At 44.8% G+C, this 25440-nt stretch overlaps 2 protein-coding genes across 2 annotated transcripts in view; one reads left to right on the top strand and one right to left on the bottom strand.

The window, feature by feature from the left end:
• LOC115112385 (dysbindin domain-containing protein 1-like) overlaps positions 1–10497 on the top strand; it is a 29676-nt gene extending 19179 nt beyond the window's left edge. Inside the window, exon 3 of the mRNA XM_065011161.1 lies at positions 8827–10497. Coding sequence (XP_064867233.1) covers positions 8827–8984 — 158 coding nt within the window. The 3' untranslated portion in view covers positions 8985–10497. The remainder of the gene's footprint in view (positions 1–8826) is intronic.
• A 2480-nt stretch (positions 10498–12977) lies between these two features.
• LOC115112384 (AFG3-like protein 1) lies at positions 12978–25072 on the bottom strand. Its single transcript, XM_029639412.2, has 17 exons — positions 24810–25072; positions 23854–23941; positions 23631–23699; positions 23391–23512; positions 22780–22929; positions 22518–22592; positions 22158–22282; positions 21681–21951; positions 21262–21399; positions 20851–21004; positions 20554–20661; positions 18596–18721; positions 18114–18224; positions 17731–17846; positions 16797–16997; positions 16509–16703; positions 12978–16296 (listed from the first exon to the last, which is right to left on the bottom strand). The coding sequence occupies exons 1-17, from the start codon at positions 24936–24938 to the stop codon at positions 16069–16071; spliced, it is 2406 nt and encodes an 801-aa protein (XP_029495272.1). The 5' UTR covers positions 24939–25072; the 3' UTR covers positions 12978–16068.
• Positions 25073–25440: the final 368 nt, after the last annotated feature.

The following is a 25440-nucleotide window of genomic DNA, read 5'->3' as shown; positions in this document are numbered from 1 at the left end:
TGTCGGTCTCTTAATTGGCTACAACTGCTCCCAGGCTCTCCTTCCAAGAGAAATTGTGTCTGGTAAGGGAAATCAGCCTTTTGCTCAGAGAACAGATCTTGGCTGGAGCATAGTCGGCTATGGAAATCCATGTATCGACTATGGCGACCCTATTGGAGTGAGTCATCGGGTTATCGTTAGACAGGTGATGCCAAACCTTCAATCTTCTTCCAACCTCACAAATCAAGTACACTATGTTTGTAGAACACGTGTAAGAGAGGTAATCACAACACTGGACATTATCAAGACGCTTGAATCTGACTTCAACGAGAGAGCTGCAGAAGAGGACCTCATATCTCAAGAGGATATCCGGTTCCTGAAGAAAATGAAAGAGGGCATCAGACGTAAGGACAATGGACATTATGAGATGCCGCTGCCGTTTAAGGAAGAAAGACCCAATCTGCCGAACAATAAAACATGTGCAGTTCACCGACTCAAGTGCCTGGAAAGGAGGCTAAGGAGAGACGAGCAGTACTACAAGGACTACACAGCATTCATGGAAGAGACTATAGCTTGTGGAGATGCTGAGAAGGTCTCTAAAGAGGAAATTAACAAGCATCCAGAATGGTACATCCCGCACCATGGGGTTTATCACCCACAAAAGCCTGGGAAGATACGAGTTGTCTTTGACTGCTCAGCTAAGTTTCGAGAGACGTCCTTGAATGATCATCTCCTTACCGGTCCAGAGTTGACAAACACATTGCTGGGCGTCCTTTGTCGTTTTCGTAAGGGTCCAGTTGCAATCATGTGTGACGTAGAGCGCATGTTCCACCAGTTTCATGTGAAAGCAGAAGACCAAGATTATCTACGGTTCCTTTGGTGGGAGAACGGAGATCTAGAGTCTCAACCCTCAGTGTATCGTATGAAGGTCCACTTGTTCGGCGCAGCTTCATCTCCTGGTTGCGCCAACTATGGTCTCAAACATCTTGATGCCGAAGGACGAGGAAGCTTCAGCGAGAAGTCTATCCAGTTCATAGAAAGGAACTTTTATGTTGATGATGGGTTGACGAGCGTATCGTCTGAAGCTGAAGCGGCCCAGCTGGTGAAAGAAGCAAGAGAGCTTTGCAGCATCGGCAAACTTCGGTTGCACAAGTTTATCTCTAACAGCAAGGACGTTATAGCCACAATTCCCAAGGAAGAACGTGCCAAGGGTGCCAAAGACCTGGATATGGCTCTGGGTGAACCACACATGGAGAGAGCGCTTGGTGTACTGTGGTGTGTCGCATCAGACAAGTTCCAGTTTAGAGTAGTTGTCAAGGAACGCCCACTCACAAGAAGAGGAGTGTTGTCTACAGTAGCCTCTGTATATGATCCGCTTGGGTTTGTGGCACCCTTTGTCCTGGCGGGGAAGCAGATCTTGCAGCGGATGTGTCGTGAGAAAATCGACTGGGATGACCCCCTTCCAGATGACCTACGTTCCCAGTGGGAATTCTGGCTCCAAGGTCTACAAAACTTGTCTGAAGTAAGGATCCAACAAAGCTACTTGCCATCAAGTTTCAAGGAGGTGCAGAGTTATGAGCTCCATCACTTCTCCGACGCTAGTACCGCAGGTTATGGAGAGTGCTCATACCTCAGAACAATCACCACCGCAGGAGAAGTTCATTGCTCCCTAGTTATGGGGAAGTCGAGAGTCGCCCCCTCCAAGGTTACGACCATACCACGACTGGAACTTTCAGCAGCGGTGGTAGCTGTTCGAAGAAGTGACATGCTCAAAAAGGAGCTAGAGATACAAGGTCTACAGGAATACTTCTGGACAGACTCGAAGGTAGTTCTTGGCTACATCAACAATGAAGCCAGAAGATTCCACGTCTTTGTAGCTAACCGTATTCAATGCATTAAGCAAAGCACAGATCCCTAACAATGGAGATATGTGACCTCTGAAGAGAATCCTGCGGATCATGCTTCCAGAGGTCTCACATCAGAACAGCTCATGGCTTCCAACTGGTTCACAGGTCCAGACATTCTTTGGCATGAAGAACTTCCCAAAGGACAAGTCAAGGGGGAAGAGTTCTCAGACAATGATCCAGAGCTGAAATCCCTGGTCCATGATACCCAAGCAAAGGAAGAAAGATCATTACTAGATCACCTTCATAAGTTCTCAGACTGGGCAAGAGTGGTAAAAGCTATTGCCAGGCTCAAATGACGTGTCAAGGAAGCCATAGGCTTAAAATTGCAAGTTGCATAAATTGAGTCCATTTCTGGATGAGCAAGGTATCCTCAGGGTGGGAGGTCGCTTGGAACTCTTCATTCCCATGTGAAGCATCCCGCAATCCTGCCAAGAGATCCCGCAATCCTGCTCGTCAAGCACTATCATGAAAGAGTACGATACCAAGGACGTGGAATGACGATCAATGAGCTGTGATCCAACGGTATATGGATCCTAGGATGCAGCAATGCAGTTTCCTCTCACATCTACAAATGTGTGAAATGCAGGAAATTCAGAAGGGCAAAGGATGGCAGATCTTCCGAAGGAACGCATGGAGACCGCGCCTCCCTTCACATACTGCGGGATGGACTGCTTTGGACCTTTCTATGCCAAGGACGGAAGAAGAGAGTTAAAACGTTATGGGCTCCTACTCACTTGCATGGGCTCCCGAGCAGTTCACATTGAAATGCTTGACGACTTAACCACCGACGCTTTTATCAATTCCCTGCGTTCATTCATTGCCATACGTGGTAATGTTCGTCAAATCAGATGTGATCAAGGCAGCAACTTCATTGGCGCAAGACGCGAGTTTGTGGACGCCCTGAAAGAAATGGATCAAACACGACTGAAGGAACTTGGATGCGAGTTTATCATGAACACCCCATCTTCAAGTCACATGGGTGGTGTTTGGGAAAGGCAAATCTGCACGATACGAAGTGTCTTAACATCCACTCTTGATCAGTCAGACGGAAGACTCGACACCGCTTCTCTGCGTACCTTTCTCTATGAAGTCATGGCGATTTTAAATAGTAGGCCCCTAACTACGGAATATCTGAATGATCCATTGGGTCCAGAACCTCTCACGCCAAATCACATCTTAACAATGAAGTCCACAGATATCTTACCGCCACCTGGACAGTTCATCAAGGAAGATCTTTATCTCCGCAAGAGATGGCGCAGAGTACAATTCTTAGCCAATGAATTCTGGACAAGGTAGAAGAAAGAGTACCTCAACCTCCAACACAGACAGAAATGGAGTAAAGACAGAAGAAACGCAAGGATTAATGACATTGTCATTTTGCAAGATGATACTGCACCACGCAACCAGTGGACAGACAGGGGTAATGGAAGCTGTGTGGGCACTTGTGTTTTGGACACCTGCCAGTCAGGACAGCCCAGGGATCAGAGTTGGCAGATGAGATGGTCAGAAGAAAGGGAGGGGCTGGGGGGATGAGGAGGGGATGAAGGGATGAGGAGGGGATGGAGGGATGAGGAGGGGATGGAGGGATCAAGGCCAGAGAGAGTTAGAGAAGTGAGGGAAGACCAGAGGAAAAAGGGAGGACAACAAATTAGATAAGCTAAATGTGTACAGCTGCATTGGTAGGCCCCCACCCCTCTGTACAGTCAGTATCTGCATCTTCTCTGTGTATGTGAAATAGATATATAACAAGAGATGACATACCAGATCTTTACAGAGACTACAATGCCCATTATGACCATTATCACCTCAACGATCCTTTTTAAACTACACACCCCAGGATCACTTTGACCACCTTAAAACTCATCTGAGTGAGGCAGTAGAATAGAGTTGCCCCTAGACACTGATCTATGGTCAATTTTGTGTCCCCCCCCAATGGTTAAGATTAGTATAGGGGGAGGGAAAGCTGATCCCAGATCTGTGTGGAAGTGAGTCATCTCCTCTACAGTGTCTCCGGGAGAGCCCAGGCTCTGACAGTCACACCCTGTGATGACACAGGATGATAGAGAGAGGACACTGCAGCTCTTACTGTCACCACTTTACCAGAGATAGTCACTGGCTAGGTGATCTCATTACCATATACAGTAGAATATACCCTTCTGCTGCCTTCAAATCTACTACCATCGAAGGGGGATGGGCAACGCATGGTGATGTTTCCAGATCGATCCAATCTGTGCGTTTTGATGCTGTGGTTCCTCAGTGTTAACAAGGCAGGTTGAAGCTTTCCAAGCAGACAAAAATAACACAACCACCCACTATACTGTAGCAGCAGCTGTGGGCAAGACTGGGGGAAAACATTTCCATTCAGGGTAACCGTAGTAGTCTTGCTCATAAATCAGAGTCCACTGGGGCCTCTGAAAGGACGGCACAAAGAGGGCCACCATAACTGACGTCCCAGTCCCAACATGAAACGCACACACACATTCGCACGCATGCACGTGAACGCACCAATTTGTAAGTCGCTCTGGATAAGAGCGTCTGCTAAATGACTTAAATGTCAATGTAAATGTAATGCACGCATGCACACACAGTAACCAGGTGTAACACACACACACACACACACACACACACACACACACACATACACACACACACACACAGTAACCAGGTGTAACATACACGGTACACACACACACACAGTAACCAGGTGTAACATACACGGTACACACACACACACACACACACACACACACACACACACACACACACACACACACACACACACACACACACACACACACACACACACACACACACACACACACACACAGTAACCAGGTGTAACACACACACACACAGTAACCAGGTGTAACATACACGGTACACACACACACACACACACACACAGGAACCAGGTGTAACATACACACACACACACACACACACACACACACACACACACACACACAGTAACCAGGTGTAACATACACGGTACACACAGCGTGTTGGCGCCATACTAGCATTGTGCTTCCCTGTGGTTTAAGAGCCTTTGTAGAGCACAGGCTGGTGTTTTCTGTGGACTTTGTTCTCACAGCAACTCACAGGTTGTGGAATCTGATGGAGCCAACAGCACAGAAGGGCTTATTAGACAGAGGGGTTTAGTACAGCGAGACACTGCAGACATGGTGGCTGGGAGGCAGGGAGGGAGGGAGGGAGGCAGAGAGGGAGAGAGGGAGAGAGAAGAGGGGGGTGCCTTTGCGCTGATGGGGGATTGAGTTAAGAAAATTGGATTTGAATTGTGCAAACAACTGAGTGAAGTTCATGAACTAAATTCTATTCTGAACTAAATGGGAGGACTCTCAAGGGAGTTGGTTATGAGTAGGTCCTGAGCAATAGGGAAAGGGGTGGTTGGGGTCCTGATATGAAGGTCTGAGGGTAAGGGATGTTAAATGAGAGATAGATAGAGGTGTGTGTTTGTGGGGTGAGAGTCTCATCCTCTGATCTGTCTCTGTCAGCACCCTGCAGGGAGAAGATGAGGCTTCTCCTGCATCCATATTCATAGAGCTGTCAATCACAAAACCCTGACCAGGGATGGGCTGACTCATACAGAGACTATAGCATTCTAATCACACACAGACATAGACAAGGACACAGATAGAGACATACTGGTAGAGATGCAGAGACACATCATGAAAGTAAGGATGTATACACACAAGGACCAGCGGTGGCAGATACAAAGTTTAATTAACAAGCACTCAGGCAAACAGAGCCTTTCAGGATGCTGAGGAGGCTCTTGTCCCTCCCATTAAAATCCAATGGAGACACCATCAATCTTCAGGGATCAATACCGTGTGTGTGTGTGTGTGTGTGTGTGTGCGAACATACATCACTGCTGGTTTATCTATAGTTACAGCATTTAACATAGAGAGTGAGAGCTGGGACGTGCCTTATGATTAGACAGTAATTGCATTGATCTGTGTGCAGTAGAGGGTTAAAAAGTTACACCTATTAATCCTGTGATCTCTGTAACAAGGAACAGCACCACCAAGTGGTGTAAAGATGCAGTGCTTCCTTATTTCATATGCCCCTTCGTATGACCAATATTCGTGTGAACTTGCTTGACACCGGTCCCTTTTGTGCACTCAAGGACGTGCAGATTAACACATATGAGGGGAGGGGGTTGATTCAAGATTAAAGAGAGCGGGGAGATAGACACAAAGAAAAAGAGGTACCGTAGGAGAGAGACAGAGAAAGAAAAAGTGTAGTAGTGGAAAGAAAGGGTGTAGTAGTGGAACGAGAGGGGGTGGGAGCGGGAGAGAGAGAAAGAGATAGGTACTCGGGGAGAGAGACAGAGAAAGAAAGGGTGTAGTAGGGGAGAGAGAGAGAGAGAGAGAGACATCCTATTTGCCAAAACATTTCACAAACGCATTCCTCTGATGTCATCACCTCATCACCTAAACACTAATCAGCTCTCATTTCTACTCCCCTTAGTAGTTAGTGAACCAATCATATTCTCTATCCATGATATCACCACTCTACAAAACTGAAGTGGTAGAATCTCTATCTAGCATGCTGATGGCTATAGACCAAAGAGACACCGGAGAGCTGTGTAGTGGTTCTATGGTGGAGTTCTGTTGCCTCAAGACACTGAAAAATAAGTGTGAGACAAATGTCTGTGACGGCTAAAACAAGCAGCCATTGTGAGCATAATGAACTGGAATAACCAGCCAGCAGGCTAAATGGAGCTGATGATTGGAGGAGAGGTGACCATGTGACTGTTTTAGAGCAATAACAATGACCGGAGAGGATATGAGAAGCAGAGAGAGAGATCAAACTAAAATGATCTATCATCTACTACACACGTAAGCACATGCACACACACACACGCATGCACACAGCGCTCCTACTTTTCTAAACTCCTCCATTTCTCTTGGGATTCGGTGTCTTTGAGACACATACATGTATAGGATTCACATTAACATACACTAACGGATACTCAGTTCACTGCACACTGCCTCTCTGACAGAGTACTTCATAGTTTCATCTGCCTCTATATTCAGAGCAACTCTCATGCTGTAAGAATCCCAGAGGAATAGGTCATGTGGAGCTGCATGAACTAGCATGAACTATTCTGTTCATTACTGTGTTTGCGATCGGGATGACTTTCAACCACAGCCAATTGATCTATTTTACAGTAGGGAAATAAACTGCACTCACTATACCACTGCGTACTGTTGTAAACTATTTTTGGAGAACCTTGGGAAAACATAGTTGACTGAAGTGGCATAGAGAAAGGAAGCTTTTAGAGGCATTAGGTGACTTCAGGGAGTTGACAGCCCCTGCTGACTTGATTTACTTTGTTAAATGAGTTACAGTATGGTGACCATTGGGGGAGATAGCAGGTAGACTAGTGGTTAAGAGCGTTCCACAGGGATGCTGGCCCATGTTGATTCCAATGCTTCCCCCAGTTGGGACAAGTTGGCTTAAAAATATGTAATATTTCTTTAACCTGTCTCCTCCCCCTCACCTACACAGATTGAAGTGGATTTAACAAGGGATAACAATAAGAGATCATAGATTTTACCTGGTCAGTCTTTGTCATGGAAATGTTCCTAATGTTTTGTCCACTCAGTGTATATGATATAAGTGACAGACAGGAAGGTGCGGAAACTTAATCCAGGGCCTCTGGGTTACGTGGTCAGCATGTTTGAGCTGTATAGAGCGGTTCACAACATACATGTCCCCTAGTCTGTTTTCTTTCCATAAAAATATCAGGATACGTGAGAGGCGTGCACCTTGACCTCACCTTGCCTGTACATGAACTTTATGTGTGTGGTTAAGAGACGTGCATGTCTGTATGTGTGTGATCCATAACTTACTCACCCTCTCATCACATGTACATAGCCCACCTATAATTTAGCCCAAACAACTACCTCTTTCCCAACTGTATTTTATTTATTTATTTATTTTGCTCCTTTGCACCCCATTATTTTTATTTCTACTTTGCACATTCTTCCATTGCAAAACTACCATTCCAGTCTTTTACTTGCTATATTATTTACATTTACATTTAAGTCATTTAGCAGACGCTCTTATCCAGAGCGACTTACAAATTGGTGCGTTCACCTTAAGACATCCAGTGGAACAGCCACTTTACAATAGTGCATCTAAATCTTTTAAGGGGGGGGTGAGAAGGATTACTTTATCCTATCCTAGGTATTCCTGAAAGAGGTGGGGTTTCAGGTGTCTCCGGAAGGTGGTGATTGACTCCGCTGTCCTGGCGTCGTGAGGGAGTTTGTTCCACCATTGGGGGGCCAGAGCAGCGAACAGTTTTGACTGGGCTGCGCGGGAACTGTACTTCCTCAGTGGTAGGGAGGCGAGCAGGCCAGAGGTGGATGAACGCAGTGCCCTTGTTTGGGTGTAGGGCCTGATCAGAGCCTGGAGGTACTGAGGTGCCGTTCCCCTCACAGCTCCGTAGGCAAGCACCATGGTCTTGTAGCGGATGCGAGCTTCAACTGGAAGCCAGTGGAGAGAGCGGAGGAGCGGGGTGACGTGAGAGAACTTGGGAAGGTTGAACACCAGACGGGCTGCGGCGTTCTGGATGAGTTGTAGGGGTTTAATAATATTATTAATATTAATATTATTATATTTACTTTGCCACCATGGCCTTTTTTGCCTTTACCTCCCTTCTCACCTCATTTGCTCACATTGTATATAGACTTGTTTATACTGTATTATTGACTGTATGTTTGTTTTACTCCATGTGTAACTCTGTGTCGTTGTATCTGTCGAACTGCTTTGCTTTATCTTGGCCAGGTGTAAATGAGAACTTGTTCTCAACTTGCCTACCTGGTTAAATAAAGGTGAAATAAAAAAAATAAAAAAAATAAAAAAATGTTTGTCATGTGCATAGCTTGACCCTTCTCCTCATTATCATCCTCAGGCCACCACCAGCCACCCTTGCCCAGAGGAGGTTACATGCGCTCCCCATCGTGGACCCGTTGCAGCAAGGCTGAGCACCCCAGGGAGAGGAAGCACCACAGTGACTCCGACACCACCGCAGGGCCCTTAATGAAGCTGGAGAGGCCTAAGCAGCCCTGAGAGCCTGTGGGTCTCGGAAAGAGAGAGGCCCAGAGCGGAAACACCGGGAACGGACACCGAGACCACACCAACTGCCCCAACCCCTGGTCCGGGCACTGAGACACCCATGGTGCTGAAGACACTACAGACAGAATGAGCTCTCGACGCTGTGCACTGTATTATAAACTTAACATGAAACGATGTCTGTGAGTGAAATACACACAGACACACACACACATGCAAACACACACAAAATGACACACGGATATCTGCAAAATCACACACACGTACACACATGCTATTTATTGTGTTTTCCATGCAAGGGGTTCCACTGGCACAAACACTGGAGGGCCAGTGTGCTTTTTGAGGCTTTGTTTGGGATGAACAACAGGGTATAATGCTGTCCCAGTGTGGGGAGAATGCTTGGCTAAAAGTCTCCCCATCCCTGCAGCATCTTAGGGGTGGGAGAGTGGGCTTGGAGGGGTGGGACGGACCCTGAAATCTGTGACAACCTTGGCTACAAAATATCATGTGGTGAAGTTAACGAGAATACCCACTCCAGTCAAATAAATGACTGGAATATGGATGTCATTATGCGATAGTACAGCAGGCAATCTGGAAGTCTTCTTTGTAATTAGAATAAGAGTCCAACCTGAATCTATTGCACAATGTTCTTGCTTAAAGTGCCAGGGCCATCTGCTCTCTGAATGACTTTCTGCAGGCTTTCTGTAGGTTGTAACTAACAGGAGGCAATGTGTAGTGTTTCAGTGGGGCCACTCTCCATCGCTCTCTGAATGACTTTCTGTAGGTTGTAACTAACAGGAGGCAATGAGCAGTGTTTCAGTGGGGCCACTCTCCATCGCTCTCTGAATGACTTTCTGTAGGTTGTAACTAACAGGAGGCAATGGGCAGTGTTTCAGTGGGGCCACTCTCCATCGCTCTCTGAATGACTTTCTGTAGGTTGTAACTAACAGGAGGCAATGAGCAGTGTTTCAGTGGGGCCACTCTCCATCGCTCTCTGAATGACTTTCTGTAGGTTGTAACTAACAGGAGGCAATGAGCAGTGTTTCAGTGGGGCCACTCTCCATCGCTCTCTGAATGACTTTCTGTAGGTTGTAACTAACAGGAGGCAATGTGTAGTGTTTCAGTGGGGCCACTCTCCATCGCTCTCTGAATGACTTTCTGTAGGTTGTAACTAACAGGAGGCAATGTGTAGTGTTTCAGTGGGGCCACTCTCCATCGCTCTCTGAATGACTTTCTGTAGGTTGTAACTAACAGGAGGCAATGAGCTGTGTTTCAGTGGGGCCACTCTCCATCGCTCTCTTTTCTTCCCATCCTCTCCCTTCTACCTCTCTCTACCTGAGAGGAAACCAGTGTGGCCACAGTAAACTAAATGTATTTGCAGATATGATATGAGACACGACAGCAGCCCTTCTCACCAACATTACATTCAACACTCTGAATCTTGTCCTTTGCCAAACCAAGTGATGTTGGGATGGGTGGTGAGAAAAATAAAGAATTTCTTGCAAACAAAGTGAATTTTCTCTGTGGGGGATTTTTGCATTAGAGCACTAACCAAACATTGTGCAGCTGTAGGTTGTCTGATAGGGTATTATGAGCAGCAGTCTGAGCCTTTCATTATTTATGCTCAACAGACCAAACAAACAAACTCACTCGAATTCCTGCCAGGAACACTGTGGAAAAAAAACAGCATCAGCAACATGAAAACAGTTCAATTGAAACCACATTGAAATACTTTAGAGTACACACTTAATCACACAGTGGACAGAGAAGTATTGAATAGCCAAAATGTTTAAATGTTCAAAGGAATAACTTTAATTTACTCTCGTCAGCTTGGCCAAAATCAATGGGCTCTGGCAGCTCTGTAGAGGTTTAAAATGTCTGCTTTTTAAATGGTGACTGCAGGTTCCTAACTGAGCAGATAGGGGGCAGAACAGAATAAAGTGGGGAATGCAGATGGACTTACAGTATACAGTCATACACATATCCATAAACAGCTTTATACCATGGCATTGTTGAATACTCGTTTCTGATTGGCTTGAAGTACATTCTAGAGCGTGCATTGTTTAAGTGATAATGCCCAAGAAGCTGGTGTTTGGAGGATATATTGGTACAGGTGCCCGAGACGAAGTGGAGGGCCGGCAAACCGTGCCAATATATCCTCTAAATACCGGCTTCTTGGGCATTATCACTTGTATACAACAGGTCACCAACATATTATGGGCTCTCCAGAGGGTGGTATGGTCTGCACAACGCATCACTAGGGGCAAACTACCTGCCCTCCAGAACACCTACAGCACCCGACGTCACAGGAAGGCCAAAAAGATCATTAAGGACAACAGCCACCCGAGCCACTGCCTGGTCACCCCAATATCATCCAGAAGGCGAGGTCAGTACAGGTGCATCAAAGCAGGGACCGAGAGACTGAAAAACAGCTTCTATCTCAAGGCCATCAGACTGTTAAACAGCCATCACTAACACAGACAGGCTGCTGCCTACATACAGACTTGAAATCATTGGCCACTCTAATAAATGGATCACTAGTCACTTTATTAATGCCACTTTAATAATGATGTTTAAATATCTTGCATTACTCATCTCATATGTATATACTGTATTTTACACCATCTTGCCTATGCCACTCAGTCATTGCTCATCCATATATTTATATGTACATATTCTCATTCCATCCCTTTACTTAGATTTGTGTGTATTAGGTAGTTGTTGTGGAATTGTTAGATATTACTTGTTAGATATTGCTGCACTGTCGGAACTAGAAGCACAAGCATTTCGCTACACTCGCAATAACATCTGCTAACCATGTGTATGTGACCAATACCATTTTATTTGATATTCAAATAATGATTGACAATTTCATTAAAAACCTTATTTTTATTAATTTATTCATACTATTTCATACTTCCACAAGATACAGTCCCAACACAAATCTAGGGTTGCTACCCAAGCCGGCTGGTCGTTCGTTCTATTGGTTCTGTTGACAGAGACACAACCCAGTCGTTCTAAATGTTCCGTTGCCATACTGGCTGGCAACGTCTTATCCCTTGCTTGCTAGCTAGCCAACTACGGCTAATTTACAGTCACATCAAAAAAATGCAGCCAGAATAACAGAAAAGTAGCCACATTTATATGAACCATGTATATAGGAACCACAGGAGGCTGCTGAGGGGAGGACAGCTCATACTAATGGCTGAAATGGAGTGAATGGAATGGTATCCTTGGCAGCAGATAATGGGGATCCATAAGAAATACAAATAACATTTAATTTATTCAGTTGCAGCCATTACTATGAGCCCATCCTCCCCAATTAAGGTGCCACCAACCACCAACACACAGAGGCATGGACTGTGTACATGTAACTGCCAAAATAAAGGAAACGTGAGAAATGAGTAATACAAAGTATATAGAAAGCAGGTGCTTCCACACAGGTGTCCTTCCAGAGTTCATAAAGCAATTAAAATCCTATCATGCGTAGGTTCATGTATAATATTGCTGGGAAAGCCATTCTTTTTGGCTACCATCCACAGGGCAGGAGTGCTCACTGAATGGTTTGACGAGCATTACAACGATGTAAACCATATGCCATGACCATCTCAGTAACCAGATCTCAACCTAACTGAACACTTATGGGAGATTCTGAAGCAGCACCTGAGACAGCATTTTCCACCACTATCAACCAAACAATTCCAAATGATGGAATTTCTCATGGAAGAATGGTGTCAAATCCCTCCAGTAGAGTTCCAGACACTTGTAGAATCTGTGCGAAGGTGCACTGAAGCTGTTCTGGCTTGTGGTGGCCAAGCACTCTACTAAGTTACTATGTTGGTGTTTCCTTCATTTTGGCAGTTACCTGTACACTACTGTATATAAAGCAACACAATATGTGCCCCCTGTTCCTATGGAATGGGATTTCACATCCAATGTAGTACAAATACTCCTGATTTAAGTCATCCTTACAGCATTCACACTGGGACATAAAATCAAGAATTTATTGGTGAATGTCAGATGTTGACAATATATCACATAGCAAACTAAACATTTCTGGATGTTTTTTAGTATTTTTTTGTTGCATTGAAACAGTCATATACACATTCCTTATAGTACTTTAAGTAAGATCACTAGATAAACTGAGCCACAAGAACCAGCAGTTAGTCAATCAGGCAGAAAAGCAGGATTGGAATTTAAACACAGTTTAGGCTACACCAAGACATCTGGAATGTACTGTAAAAACATTGTCGTTTTTGTTGACGCTGACCCACACAACTAGGCATAGAAGTAGAAACATATTGTTTTATACATATGGTCCGGAGTGTAACAATTCTCATTTTCAATATAAATCCATGTAGGTAATTGCGGAGTTCCAAAAACTGTCAGAAATACTGAGATTGAGTGAGGTAGTGACACCTTTATTTTCAGCAGTAAAAGGTAAAAAAAAAAACTTCAGAAAGTGCAATGCAGATCGGTATGACAGCATCTCATTACTTCTCCAAAAACCCCAATACCCTCTATTCTGAGAAGTGGAAACCAAAACCCCTCTACAGGGTTTCTCCAGGGGCGTGGGAGTAAGCATGGCTCGGCTGGCGTTGCTATGGAGATATATAGTACCAGTCAAAAGTTCGTACATACGAACTCATTGAAGAGTTTGAAATTATTTTTTTAAACTATTTTCTACATTGTGGAATAATAGTGAATATATCAAGAGGACAAGTACATTAGAGTGTCTAGTTTGAAAAACAGACACCTCACAAGACCTCAACTGGCAGCTTCATTAAGTTGTACCCGCAAAACACCAGTCTCTGTTGTTGAGACTGGTGTTTTGCGGGTACTATTTAATGAAGCTGCCATTTGAGGACTTGTGAGGCGTCGGTTTCTCAAACTAGACACTCTAATGTACTTGTCCTCTTGCTCAGTTGTGCACCGGGGCCTCCCACTCCTTTCTATTCTGGTTAGGGGCAGTTTGCGCTGTTCTGTGACGGGAGTAGTACACAGCATTGTACGAGAGTTTCAGTTTCTCTAATGGAAAAGCCTTCATTTCTCAGGACAAGAATAGACTGACCAGATTCAGAAGAAATTATTTGTTTCTGGCCATAATCAGACCCACAAATGCTGATGCTCCAGATGCTCAACTAGTCTAAAGGCCAGTTTTATTGCTTCTTTAAATCAGAACAACAATTTTCAGCTGTGCTAACATAATTGCAAAAGGTCTAATGATCAATTAGCCTTTAAAAATTATAAACTTGGATTAGCTAACACAATGTGCCATTGAAACACAGGAGTGATGGTTGCTGATAATGGGCCTCTGTACGCCTATGTAGACATTCCATTTTTTTTTTTATCTGCTGGTTCCAGCTACAATAGTAATTTACAACATTAACAATGTCTACACTGTATTTCTGATAAATTTTATGTTAATTTAAATGGACATAAATGTTAAAAAAAACAAGGACTTTTCTAAGTGATACTAAATGTTTGAACAGTAGTGTATGTATCTCAATACTTCACAAAAGATGTGTGAAGTTCATCTGTTGTCAGTTGACTTATAGCAACATTGAGAGAGCATAAGAGGTGAGGTAGTGTACACTAGTTGTACTCAGAAATAAAACTTGTGGGGAAAAGTGGGCAGGTAGAGGAGTGGCAGTTGTTTTTCGCAAAAGACTGAAAAGTGACATTCAGAAGACATGTTTTTCTTCAATTAGGCCTACTAACAGTTTGAACCTCAACCAGAAAGAGGATAAAATACCATGTAAATGTCATACTGTCCCACTGTTACAGTCTGATCTACATGGACTGGATTTCTGCTGAGCTTTCTGAAAACCCTCTGCAGTCACATGGCTGTTTAGTTAACAAGTGTCAATGACTGAAGAGAGACCTGGGAACATGAACACGTCGCTGAAATTCAACAAGGTCAGAAGGTAGCACAAACGTTGAGGATTAGACGTCGCACGGCAGGTAGCCTAGCGGATAGAGCGTTGGGACAGTAACTTAAAGGTTGCTAGAACCCGGAGCCAACCAGGTGAAAACCAAATCTGTCAATGTGCCCTTGAGCAAGGCACTTACCTCCAGGGTCACCGTTGACAATGGCAGACCCTGGCTGTCCAAATCACACACGGTATTAATATACACTTGTACATATGTGAAAGAGGACAAATTAGCACCAACCAAATTATTACAATGGTGCAACACACACACACACACTCACATAGCCCTTCATGTTCCAATATGAAATCTAAAAGAAAACATCTCACTTCAAATTAGGGATGGGTAGTATTGATGGGGGTGGGGGCCACAAAAAAACTGAACTCATCATGAGGGGCCGCAGTTGCTCACAGATCTGCATACCTACATCATAAAAATACATCAATAAAATTGCTAATTGACTAAAACATAAAAGAAAAACGGATGTGCAACCAAATGTAGAAATTGCACCTTGTGTATTTTAACTCACAACAGTAAGTTGGGGGGGATTTATCCAAGGGCCTTCAAAATGGCCACAGACAGTCACCCATCCCTGATGTACATGATCATATAGTCATAAAAATGTTGCATGTCAGACAAACTCATCCAACACACAATGAAAAAGGTCAAATAATGAATACTACACAACTATTGAAACAATATACTTTCCCTGTGACGACCATGGTCTCTAGGGCCTTAGAATGACCACACCAGCCCTGGAATGCACTATGATCAGGATAAAGGAGGAACCTAGTACAGCAGGGCATCTCCAGGGAAGGAAAGGAACAGCATGGTGGAGGAGTGGATATCCTTCACAGATTGATCAATCTCATGCCCTGCAAAACCAAAATACAGGAACACCTTTTTGCAAAAAGTCTACATGAGAATTGGCACAATCTAGGCTGTTGGAACAGATCCCCTGCTGCACCCCACAACCCTCAATCTGTAGCCATCAGGGACACGATGCAGGGGTGCCTTCTTAAACCTGACACCCTCTCCTGATATCAGTCTGTCTGGGTCATGTCAAGTGCCCTCCCCTCACCAAATTAAGTCTCAACATGTTCCTCCAGTGGCCTGGTTGGGTGGGGGCCAGGTCAGACGTGGTGTCAGTCTACAGGTAAAGAGCCTGTTTGCGTTGCTGCTCCTGGGGGGGCTCTTCCGTCCCCCGGTCCTTGTTCCAGTTCTTGAGGCCCTCTGGAAGGGAGGTGTCCTCCTTCATGGGCCCCGTCCCCTCCACAAACTCCTCATACGTAGACTTCTCCTTGTAGGGGCGAGGACCCAGCAGCTCCAGCATATCAGCCTTGTCCAGAACCTCCTTCTCCAGGAGACGCCTCCCCACCTGGAGGGGAGACACACGGGAGGGGATGGAGGTTAGACCACTTTTCAACCATGTTCTTCTATATACCTTTCTGATAGGTTATCGATGCGATTGCCATCCTATTTCTCCCCCTCTTAGGGTTAAGAGATTTGGACCTCCTCTCTCTAGCCCTCTCCATATGTCCCTCCTCTGTCACCATCTCTCTCCTACATACCCCTCTCTATCCCCCTCACCTTCTCTACCACATCTCTCTTCTCAGTGATGAGCTGCTGTGTGCGTTGGAAGGCAGCGTCTATGAGAGAGCGGACCTCCTGGTCTATGAGCTGGGCCGTGGGCTCGCTGTAAGGCTTCTCCATCACCATCTCTCCCTGCCTGGGGAGCTCAAAAGACACCTGGCCCACCACCTCACTCATCCCAAACTGAACCACCTGAGAGAGGGATCGAGGGGGAGAGAGAGGTTAATTAGAGTGTGTGTGTGTGTGAATATACATCACTGCTGGTTTAAACGCGCATGCGTTTACCTGTGCGTAGGCAGACTGCGTGACCTTCCGGAGGTCATCCTGTGCCCCTGTGGTGATCTTCCCAAAAAAGACCTGCTCTGCCACACGTCCCCCCAGCATCATACACATCCTGTCAAACAGCTGCTCCCGCGTGAACAGGTACTGCTCCTTAGGGAGGTACTGAGCATACCCCAAACCCTTCCCCCGGGGGATGATTGACACCTGGGACAGGAGAGGAAACAAACAGGTAAAATCCTACATTCTGCTCAGGGTGAAATTGAGGGATAGGTAGGTGTTAAGGGATTTTTATGAATAATGACTAAATTATGTATACATTTAAAATCAGAACTATAACTAAACAGAATCCTACTATGTTACTTTATGGATGTATGAATCTTATTATAATCATAATACTGAATGTAATGTGTGTAGTTTTCGTCAAGAATTAGAACAAGGACTTTCTGTTCCTTGTTAGAAACGAATGGAGCTATCGTCAGACCGGCTGGAATACTGTGTTCCTTACAGGACATTCTGTCCCTACCCAGGGAGGGGAGAGACCTTGTAGTAGATTGTTTAACAGGTGGCAGACAATGTGAGAAGGCTTGTGAACTATATTGCCATTGTATCTGAGAGGAGGAGAGACATTTATGACGAAATGTGATGTATATAAACCAATGTACATTGTATTATGACCAGAGCTCTCGGAAATAAACGCTACTGATTAATTATGAGACTGGTCTCTGTCCATTCTATGCAAATAAGTATCTTACAAATTCTTAGAAACGGACAGAGTGTTTTAATTGAACATATAGGAAATCAATTCCTCTAACAGTAGGGTAGGTAGAACAGGGACAGTAAGGACAGAAGAGACAGTGGGTGGGGATAAAAGACAATAGAAGAGGGGAGAAGAGAATGTTATTGAGGGGGAGGGAGAGGGGAAGAGATGGCCACACACCTTGAGCAGAGGGTCAGCATGTTCCAGGTACCAGCCCACCACAGCATGGCCAGCCTCGTGGTATGCTACAGTGGTCTTCTCTAATGGCTGTAGTACCTGGGTCTTCTTCTCCAGACCTGGGGGGAAAGGAGGGCATGTTTACAACCACAAAGTGTGTGTGAGTTTCATATCTCAAGGCTGCACTTGTGTGTGTTAGGGGAGGGGGCTTGGTTACTTGTTCAGGAGTAAAAGAGTGGCCTCACTGGCGCCGACAGACAGGGCAGAAAGGTCATGTCAACACCAGTCAGTCTGACAGTTACATTCCAAAGCTTAACTCCCTGTTTGAGCCCTGACCCCTGACATCCACTCTCCCCACCATCCCCCAGTCAGTGACAGTAGCTTACCTCCGACGACCCTCTCGATGGCCTGCTCAAAGTGCTTGACGATGATAGACTTGTTAAGGTAGCGTGCTGCTATCAGGGCCGCCTCATTACACACGTTGGCAATATCAGCTCCTGTATGTTGACAGAACCATGTACTGTGTTAATTTCATCATTACTTTTAAAGGGATAGTTTGGGATTTTGGCAATGAATCCCTTTATCTACTTCCCTCACGAGCAAATTCTAACTAGATTATCACAAAGAACGGAAGTATGTGGGTAAAGCTAGCGCAAAGTCAAAGTCTCGCTAATGCTAGTTAGCATTGGCCTGCAAAGCCACTTCTTAACTTCCTTCATACTGGACACAGAGACATACAAATGGTATCCATGAGTTCATCTGACTCTATGGAAGTAGATAAAGGGCTTAATTTCCAAAATCCGAACCATCCCGTACACAGCTAGCTGTCAACGTGCACACAGACAAACACGCCTGGCCCTGCACTCACCAGTGAAGCCAGGTGTGAGGGCAGCTAGTTTCCTGGCCAAAGCTTCAGAGTCTATACTGGAGTCCAGCTTCAGAGGCCTCAGATGGACCTTAAAGATGGATGCTCTACCTTTTATGTCTGGTGGACCTGAGAGGAGAAGAAGAGAGAGAAAGACAATTTGAATTAGAGTAGGGATAGAAAGGGAAAGAGAGGGGGATCAGGTTTGACAGGGAGGAAGTGTAACATATTTATGGAGACGGATCACTGGTTCAGGCTGGAGGAAGAGGGAAAATATTGACACCCTAGTCACAGGGCCCAGGGGAGCAGCTTGCCTCGCTTCCTATCCCTAACGGTTACTATCCCCCGGTTACATAACCCTTCGGTTTATAGAAGCTCTCAATCACGCTGCAGTTAGTTTCCATGGCAGACAGAAGAATGCAGGCTAGTGAGGCCAGGCCAGAGCTGTCTACCATTGTACAGCTGGACTGGACTTGGGGGAAAATGGATCCCAGCCGTAAGAAATCTCACCTCACTCACAAAGGGTACAACCACATCCACACAGCTGACATAACATGTTAATGCAATGTTGGGCACTGCAATGTTGGGCGCTATCAACACAAGGCAATTAGGCAAGTTATGATAGTACTGATGGCAAAAACATTTTGCACAGTCAGTGCTTCTGCACCTGTACTTTTGCCAAGAATGTGACCAAAAATATATATATTTTTTTTTTTTCCATCTCTGTGCACTTCAAGTTGTCACTTCTAAAATGGCTTGATAACAAGGACAAAAACCAGGCAAGCTTTTACTGCATTGCTGAAATGGGGTCATGTCAAATTCTAATTATGTCGGCAAGGGCTGTAGGGAGTGGTTTCACTACCCAGGGAAAGGTGACAGAAAAGAAGCCTCTGTATATTAATCCACATTCATTTCAGCCAGGACTGTCTGGGAATAGAATATGGACCAGGAGTTCTCAATGACCATAGGACCCAACAGCGAAAAACTCTGGGCCCTAGTTTAAATTTATACCACTGATTTTTTCCTTTTCAGGTCAAATTCCTTTCCCAAACCTCACAGGGCCAGGCTAGCGCGTTACTATGGTAATGGGGGTCAGGTCAGGAGAGGCGGAACTGGACAGGCATGGCGTGCTAATGTCATGAGATATGCCGGCCGGCTCAGGCTGGGTAATCCCCCAATAGACTGCGCTGAAGATGCTAATCTGACGACAGGGCAGAAAAGCTCATTCTGTTTGTGGGCTGTTGACCAGAGAGGAAGAGTTGTCAGAGAGCAGAGCCAGAACAACGCCAGAGCAAAGAAATAAACACTAATGCCACGTTAATCCTGGGAACTCTAATCCAGGTAACCATGTTCGATCCAGGTAAACGGTTTAATGCAAGTAAGCTTTGAGCTTTGAGTCACAGTACTGAACACACTGATAAAGCACTGTTAAAGTACCTTTTACTGTAGAAATAGACAGCATTGTGTATACCGTACAGCACCTAGGTAGCAGCATCCACATACTGTGGCTTATATCTAGAATATATATATATTTTTTACCTTTATTTAACAAGGCAAGTCAGTTAAGGACAAATTCTTATTTTCAATGACGGCCTAGGAACAGTGGGTTAATTGCCTTGTTCAGGGGCAGAATAGATTTTTACCTTGTCAGCTCGGGATTCCTATCTTGCAACCTTCCAACGCTCCACTAGGCTACCTGCAACCCTGTATATGTGAGGTACTGATAGAGCTGGACTCTGAAAGAGGGGCCAATTAATTGTCTGATAGTCTAACTTTAGCAGGACCTAATCTTTCTCTACCTGTCACCACATATCAGCACAGCCATTGTCACAGACTATCTGTACCTACTACAGTATTTAGATCATTGACAGAACAGAGAGCCATGACAGAACAGAGAGCCATGACAGAAATAAACAGTTCCAGGCCACACAGATGTTATTTATGGAGTGGACTGACTGTACCTATGTAAATCTGTCTGTCGAAGCGCCCAGGTCTCATCAGTGCTGGGTCCAGGATGTCTGGTCGGTTGGTTCCAGCCAAGACGACCACGTTAGTGCTGGTGTTGAACCCTACAGAACCAACAGAGAAGTGATGAAAAAAACAGTTAAGATTGTATAGAAGGGTCACATAATAAACAGGACACATAACTATGGTTAATTAAACATGGCACATTCATTGAGTGTCTTTGGGAATCATTTCCTTTTTTTGCTTAATTTAACCTTCATTTAACCAGTGTAAGACGACCAAACCAGACCTACCATCCATCTCCACTAGCAGCTGGTTGAGTGTGTTCTCCTGCTCCCTCTGTCCCCCAAAGTTCCCTCTGCCTCTCTTCCTGCCCACGGCATCTATCTCATCGATGAACAGGATGCAGGGAGCGTTCTTACGGGCCATGGCAAACATATCCCTCACCTGGAAAAGGGAAAGGAATGGGTTACATTACTGGGTAGGTCCACAGCACAACAAATCAACACTTTAGCAAAGTTTATCATGCTTTGTCTATAAAACTGATGTCAATACAGTGATACATGTATTTATTCCCATGGAGGAGTGAAACAAGTGCGTGACCTCAAAGCAAATATTTAGACAAAAAGAGGAAAAGCTAACAGAAATCCACCCTGTTATCCAACTGTCCCTCTTCCTCCCCTCTCCCCTGGGGTAGTACTCACCCTGGCTGGACCCACGCCAACAAACATCTCCTGGAACTCAGATCCGTTGACGGTGATGAAGGGGACATTGGCCTCTCCGGCTGTGGCCTTGGCTAGCAGGGTCTTCCCTGTGCCGGGGGGACCCGACAACACTGCACCCTGGGAAGCACATGGTCATAGCTGGTATAAGTGGACACTCGTGAGTACTTGGAGGTTAGAGTGCAGTGGTGACAGATGCAATGGAAATGTCTATGCAAACAAACAGCCAATTAACTATAATCTCAGCTCGTCATACCGCATACACAACAGCAGTGTTTTCCTGACATGGCCATGAAATCCAACACACTGCTATTTTTTTTCTTGGTGAGCATCATCTTGAACAACATGGTTATTCTGAGTAGTATTTCAGATGCTGGTATGGTATCGAAGGAAAGAGTTACCTTGGGAATCTTGGCCCCTAGGTCCTGGTACTGCCGGGGGTTCTTCAGGAAGTTGACAAACTCTAGGATCTCCATCTTGGCCTCTTCGCAGCCCGCCACATCCTTAAATCTCACATCAATGTTGTCCTTCATGACCTTGGCCTTGGATTCCCCCATGCTGAAGGGGTTGCCCCGCCCCCCGCCACGGCCTCCTGCCATTGGTCCCTGGCGCATGGTGAAGAGCAGGAAGCCAACCAGCAAGAGGGTTGGAAGAATGCTCATCAGGAAAGTACTATATATAAATAAAAGAGAGGAGAGATTAGCATTAAGGGGCCAATCAATCTATCAACATCTCCAGGGTCAGTGAGTGCATGATTAGAGAGGACCTTCAAATGAGTTCCAACCACACAGCTCCTAATCTGAACAACATTCAAATAAAGTCTTCCTGTTCCCACAGCTCTCCACCCATCCCATGGCCTAGACCTCATGATGTCTCACCCGTCGCTCTGGCTTCCATAGATCACCGGTACTCTGTGTGTAGAGTCCAGGCCCATCTCCTGCTGGGCCAGCACCAGATTGCGTTCAAACGTCTCCACGCTGCCGATGTTGAACCAGAGGTAGCTCTGTGACACACAGAGAGACAAGGGGATGTGAACACACAACTGCTGGCATTCCTCACTGGTTAAATACCAAGCAAAACATTATGGAACACATCCACATAAGACAGCTAAATCCAAATGCATATCATACTAACTTGTAAACTCTGTACATTTCTTGAAGTCTAAAGAAAGGGGACCTATGGACAGTGTAAAAAAACAAGGCTCCCAAATGTCTCCCCTGTGATTATTTGGTACATACCACCTCTGACGTGTTGACTCCATGCACTGGGATGACTCTGACATACTGTTTGTTGACTACCTCCAGACGGTCCACCTGTACAGAGAACACATCAGACACATCAAATAATGAAGACCTCAGACTCACTGTTCCACACACAAACAATGACATAACAGCTCCAATGAAAACACAAGCAATAATACTTTACTTATGTGTCTTATAAAATACATAGTAATTATATAGTAACTAGTGAAGAAAAGTAAACATAGCCCCTGTCTCTCACCAGTCCTCTAGCCAGGTAGTTATTTACAAAGTCCTTCCAGGAGACCTCCTTCCCAGTCTCTCGGAAGTAGAAATACAGGAACGCAGAGGCCATGCCGGCGAATCCGATCGCGACATTGCGCATGGTCTTCTCATCCAAGGGGAAATCATTCTGTCAGATTCAGAGAAAACAATGAGGGGAAACAGGGTGGAAATGTATACATTAGTCTCATCAACACACACACATAAGCGAAAACACACAGACACGGTGTCTGAGTGGAAGCAAGCAGAGTGGTGCTCTTGCCAGCGTCTGCCTCCCTCTCATGCAAACTGTCAACCCCCCCCATTATCAGTATGATAAAAGGTGACCCTTTATCCTCTTACACAGCAGCCCTTTAGAAATAGAAACTCAACCTTTTTTGACTTTCCTCTCTCTTCCATTACATAACAGGCTGCCAAACGAGCCATTATTGACTGACATGTTTATGTAGCGTCTCTGGTTCAGATCAAGTAGATTAAAGGGGTGGAAAATCAAACATGAGTGATGACAGAGTGCTGTTGTTGTGGAGAAAACAGGCACATCTTGTTTGTTTACATGTCTGCTCTGTAGAAAGCGGAGGTTTTGAAACAGACCTGGAAGCGTGTCCACCAGTCTGATTCATCCTTCCTTCCGCCTCTCCTCCTCTCGCTCTCGCCACTTTCATTTTGTCCCTCTTCTCCTCCGCTCTGAGATTCTGTCTCTTTGGTCTTCTCATCTAAACAAGCAAAATGACACAAGAAATGAAATCACAGACAACTGGCTGTCCATCATTGACATCCCAGTGTTTGAACAGTGTGCTAGTAGAGAGACAGGATATAGGCTTTCAGTAATACCACCGGTCTCTTCAGATGATTTGTTCACTCCAGGAGTGTCCTCACTCTTTGGGAAGAACTTCTCAAATCCTGAAGCAATTAAAACATCTAATTAGCATAGGGATTGAAGATGTAGGACACAATCAAACAACAACAAAGATGAATTGCAGTCATCTGTAATTGCCATGGTCATTACATGCATAGATGATAACATCAACATATTCCTGGTGTTGGAGTGATTTACCTCGTGGGGGTTTGGAACTGAGCAATCGAGCCAATGCGAAAGTGCATTGATTTAATCCCATGGGATTGATTCGTTTTAATGCAGAACACTGAGGAGAGAGCAGGATTGGATTAACACAGCCTACCTTGATATTCAACAATACACAGTTGAAGTCTATTCAGATGTTATTCACTGAATATTCTAATTATGATCCCAAACATTTAAATGAGTATAGCAACCGACTTTCTTTTTATAGTTGACTCTGTTAGTCAGCCCCACTACAAAACATTTTTGGGTGTGCATCATTTTTACCCCTGACTATTCATTGAATATAAAACACATCCAGACATAATAACTGAACCAGGCAAACTGATTATTACAGTAAATAATATTTAAGTCCTTAATAAACAGATTAACTCATTGAATTTATGTTAGGCTATAAAAACATTAGATTTGGCAAAAGGCCTTTGAATGTTTCACACAATTTGGGTCAAGGCTAGAATAATACGAAAAGCTCAGAGACCGTTGCGACAGGATGCAGTTTGTCAAATTTACGTCAAAAGTAGATTTGAAAAAGTTTTTTGCATTTTATCTAACAGTAACAGATTGTCCTCACCTTAACCCAATTATCCTAAAATGATACGAAAAATTCAATCTGACGATAATTTGATCAAAACTGAAGTGATCGCTTCTAGCCATGACCCACAATTTGCTGCAGCTGAGACGCCCCCTTCCCCACAGGACGCAGCAACTCTATATGTTATGAAGTGAATGAGGGGGGAAATGTTTCATAAGCAAGGACGGGATCTTTGTGCAATAAACTCTTTTTGACAAAGTTCATCAAGCATAGGCAAACAAGGCATAATCATGCATTTTTAAATATATTGCATATCTGTAATCAATGTTGGGTGATAGCATGACATGGTTCTTTTGCAAGTTGACGACGGACGGCATTATTTAAATAAATTGCACCCTACCTTCGATAATGAGCTAAAGTTACTGTAGCGAAAAGCTGCGTGGATGGTGGCGCAGCCTCTGCCCCAAGCCTGCACCCCGTTCCGCAGGGGCACAACACTCACTGAAAGCAGCCCCATCATGTGAACCATACTTCGGTTGGAGCAGGCAGAGTGTCCCCGCTGTTGGGGTCGATCGACTCCCGAGCCTCAACAGTTTAAAACTAGCTACGATTACGCCGAGTGAGATAAACCAAGTCAACAGCCTGACGTAAAATAATTTAAACAAAAAATAACATTCACAAATATGTATCTATGCATGTATCACTGCTGTCAATCATTGGTTTTGTGATTTGTACAATAAGGACATTCAATGAATTTAAGTTAAAGTATTCACATTTTATTATATTTATGTTCGTGCATACCCACGACCTCATCGGGTCCTTCGAAAGACCGGACTGCTGCTTTGCGATTGGTCAATATGCGTGGAACGATAACAACAAGTGACGTTTATGAAAATGAGGGAGTTCTATTAACCTGAGCCGCGGTGCACATGTCAATGGCCCGTGACGTAACGAGCAAAGCGGCGAAGGAGCGCCCTTCTCAAACCTTACAGTATTCTGCAAGGTTGCCAACAAGGCAGCAAGGTCTATAC

The sequence above is a fragment of the Oncorhynchus nerka genome, linkage group LG27, assembly GCF_034236695.1.
Source record: "Oncorhynchus nerka isolate Pitt River linkage group LG27, Oner_Uvic_2.0, whole genome shotgun sequence".
In the NCBI taxonomy this organism is placed as follows: Eukaryota; Metazoa; Chordata; class Actinopteri; order Salmoniformes; family Salmonidae; genus Oncorhynchus; species Oncorhynchus nerka.
The sequence above is the reverse complement of the archived record's forward strand: the minus strand, read 5'-3'. Positions and strand labels throughout refer to the sequence as shown.

What these genes read in the sequence shown, in the direction of transcription:
- LOC115112384 (XM_029639412.2), bottom strand. Translation starts at nt 24,938, where the DNA reads ATGGTTCACATGATGGGGCTGCTTTCAGTGAGTGTTGTGCCCCTGCGG. An exon ending in CAGTTCCAAACCCCCACGAG is followed by an intron (nt 23,700 to 23,853) that starts GTAAATCACTCC and finishes TAATTGCTTCAG; the next exon opens with GATTTGAGAAGTTCTTCCCA. An exon ending in TATGGAAGCCAGAGCGACGG is followed by an intron (nt 21,952 to 22,157) that starts GTGAGACATCAT and finishes ATTTATATATAG; the next exon opens with TACTTTCCTGATGAGCATTC.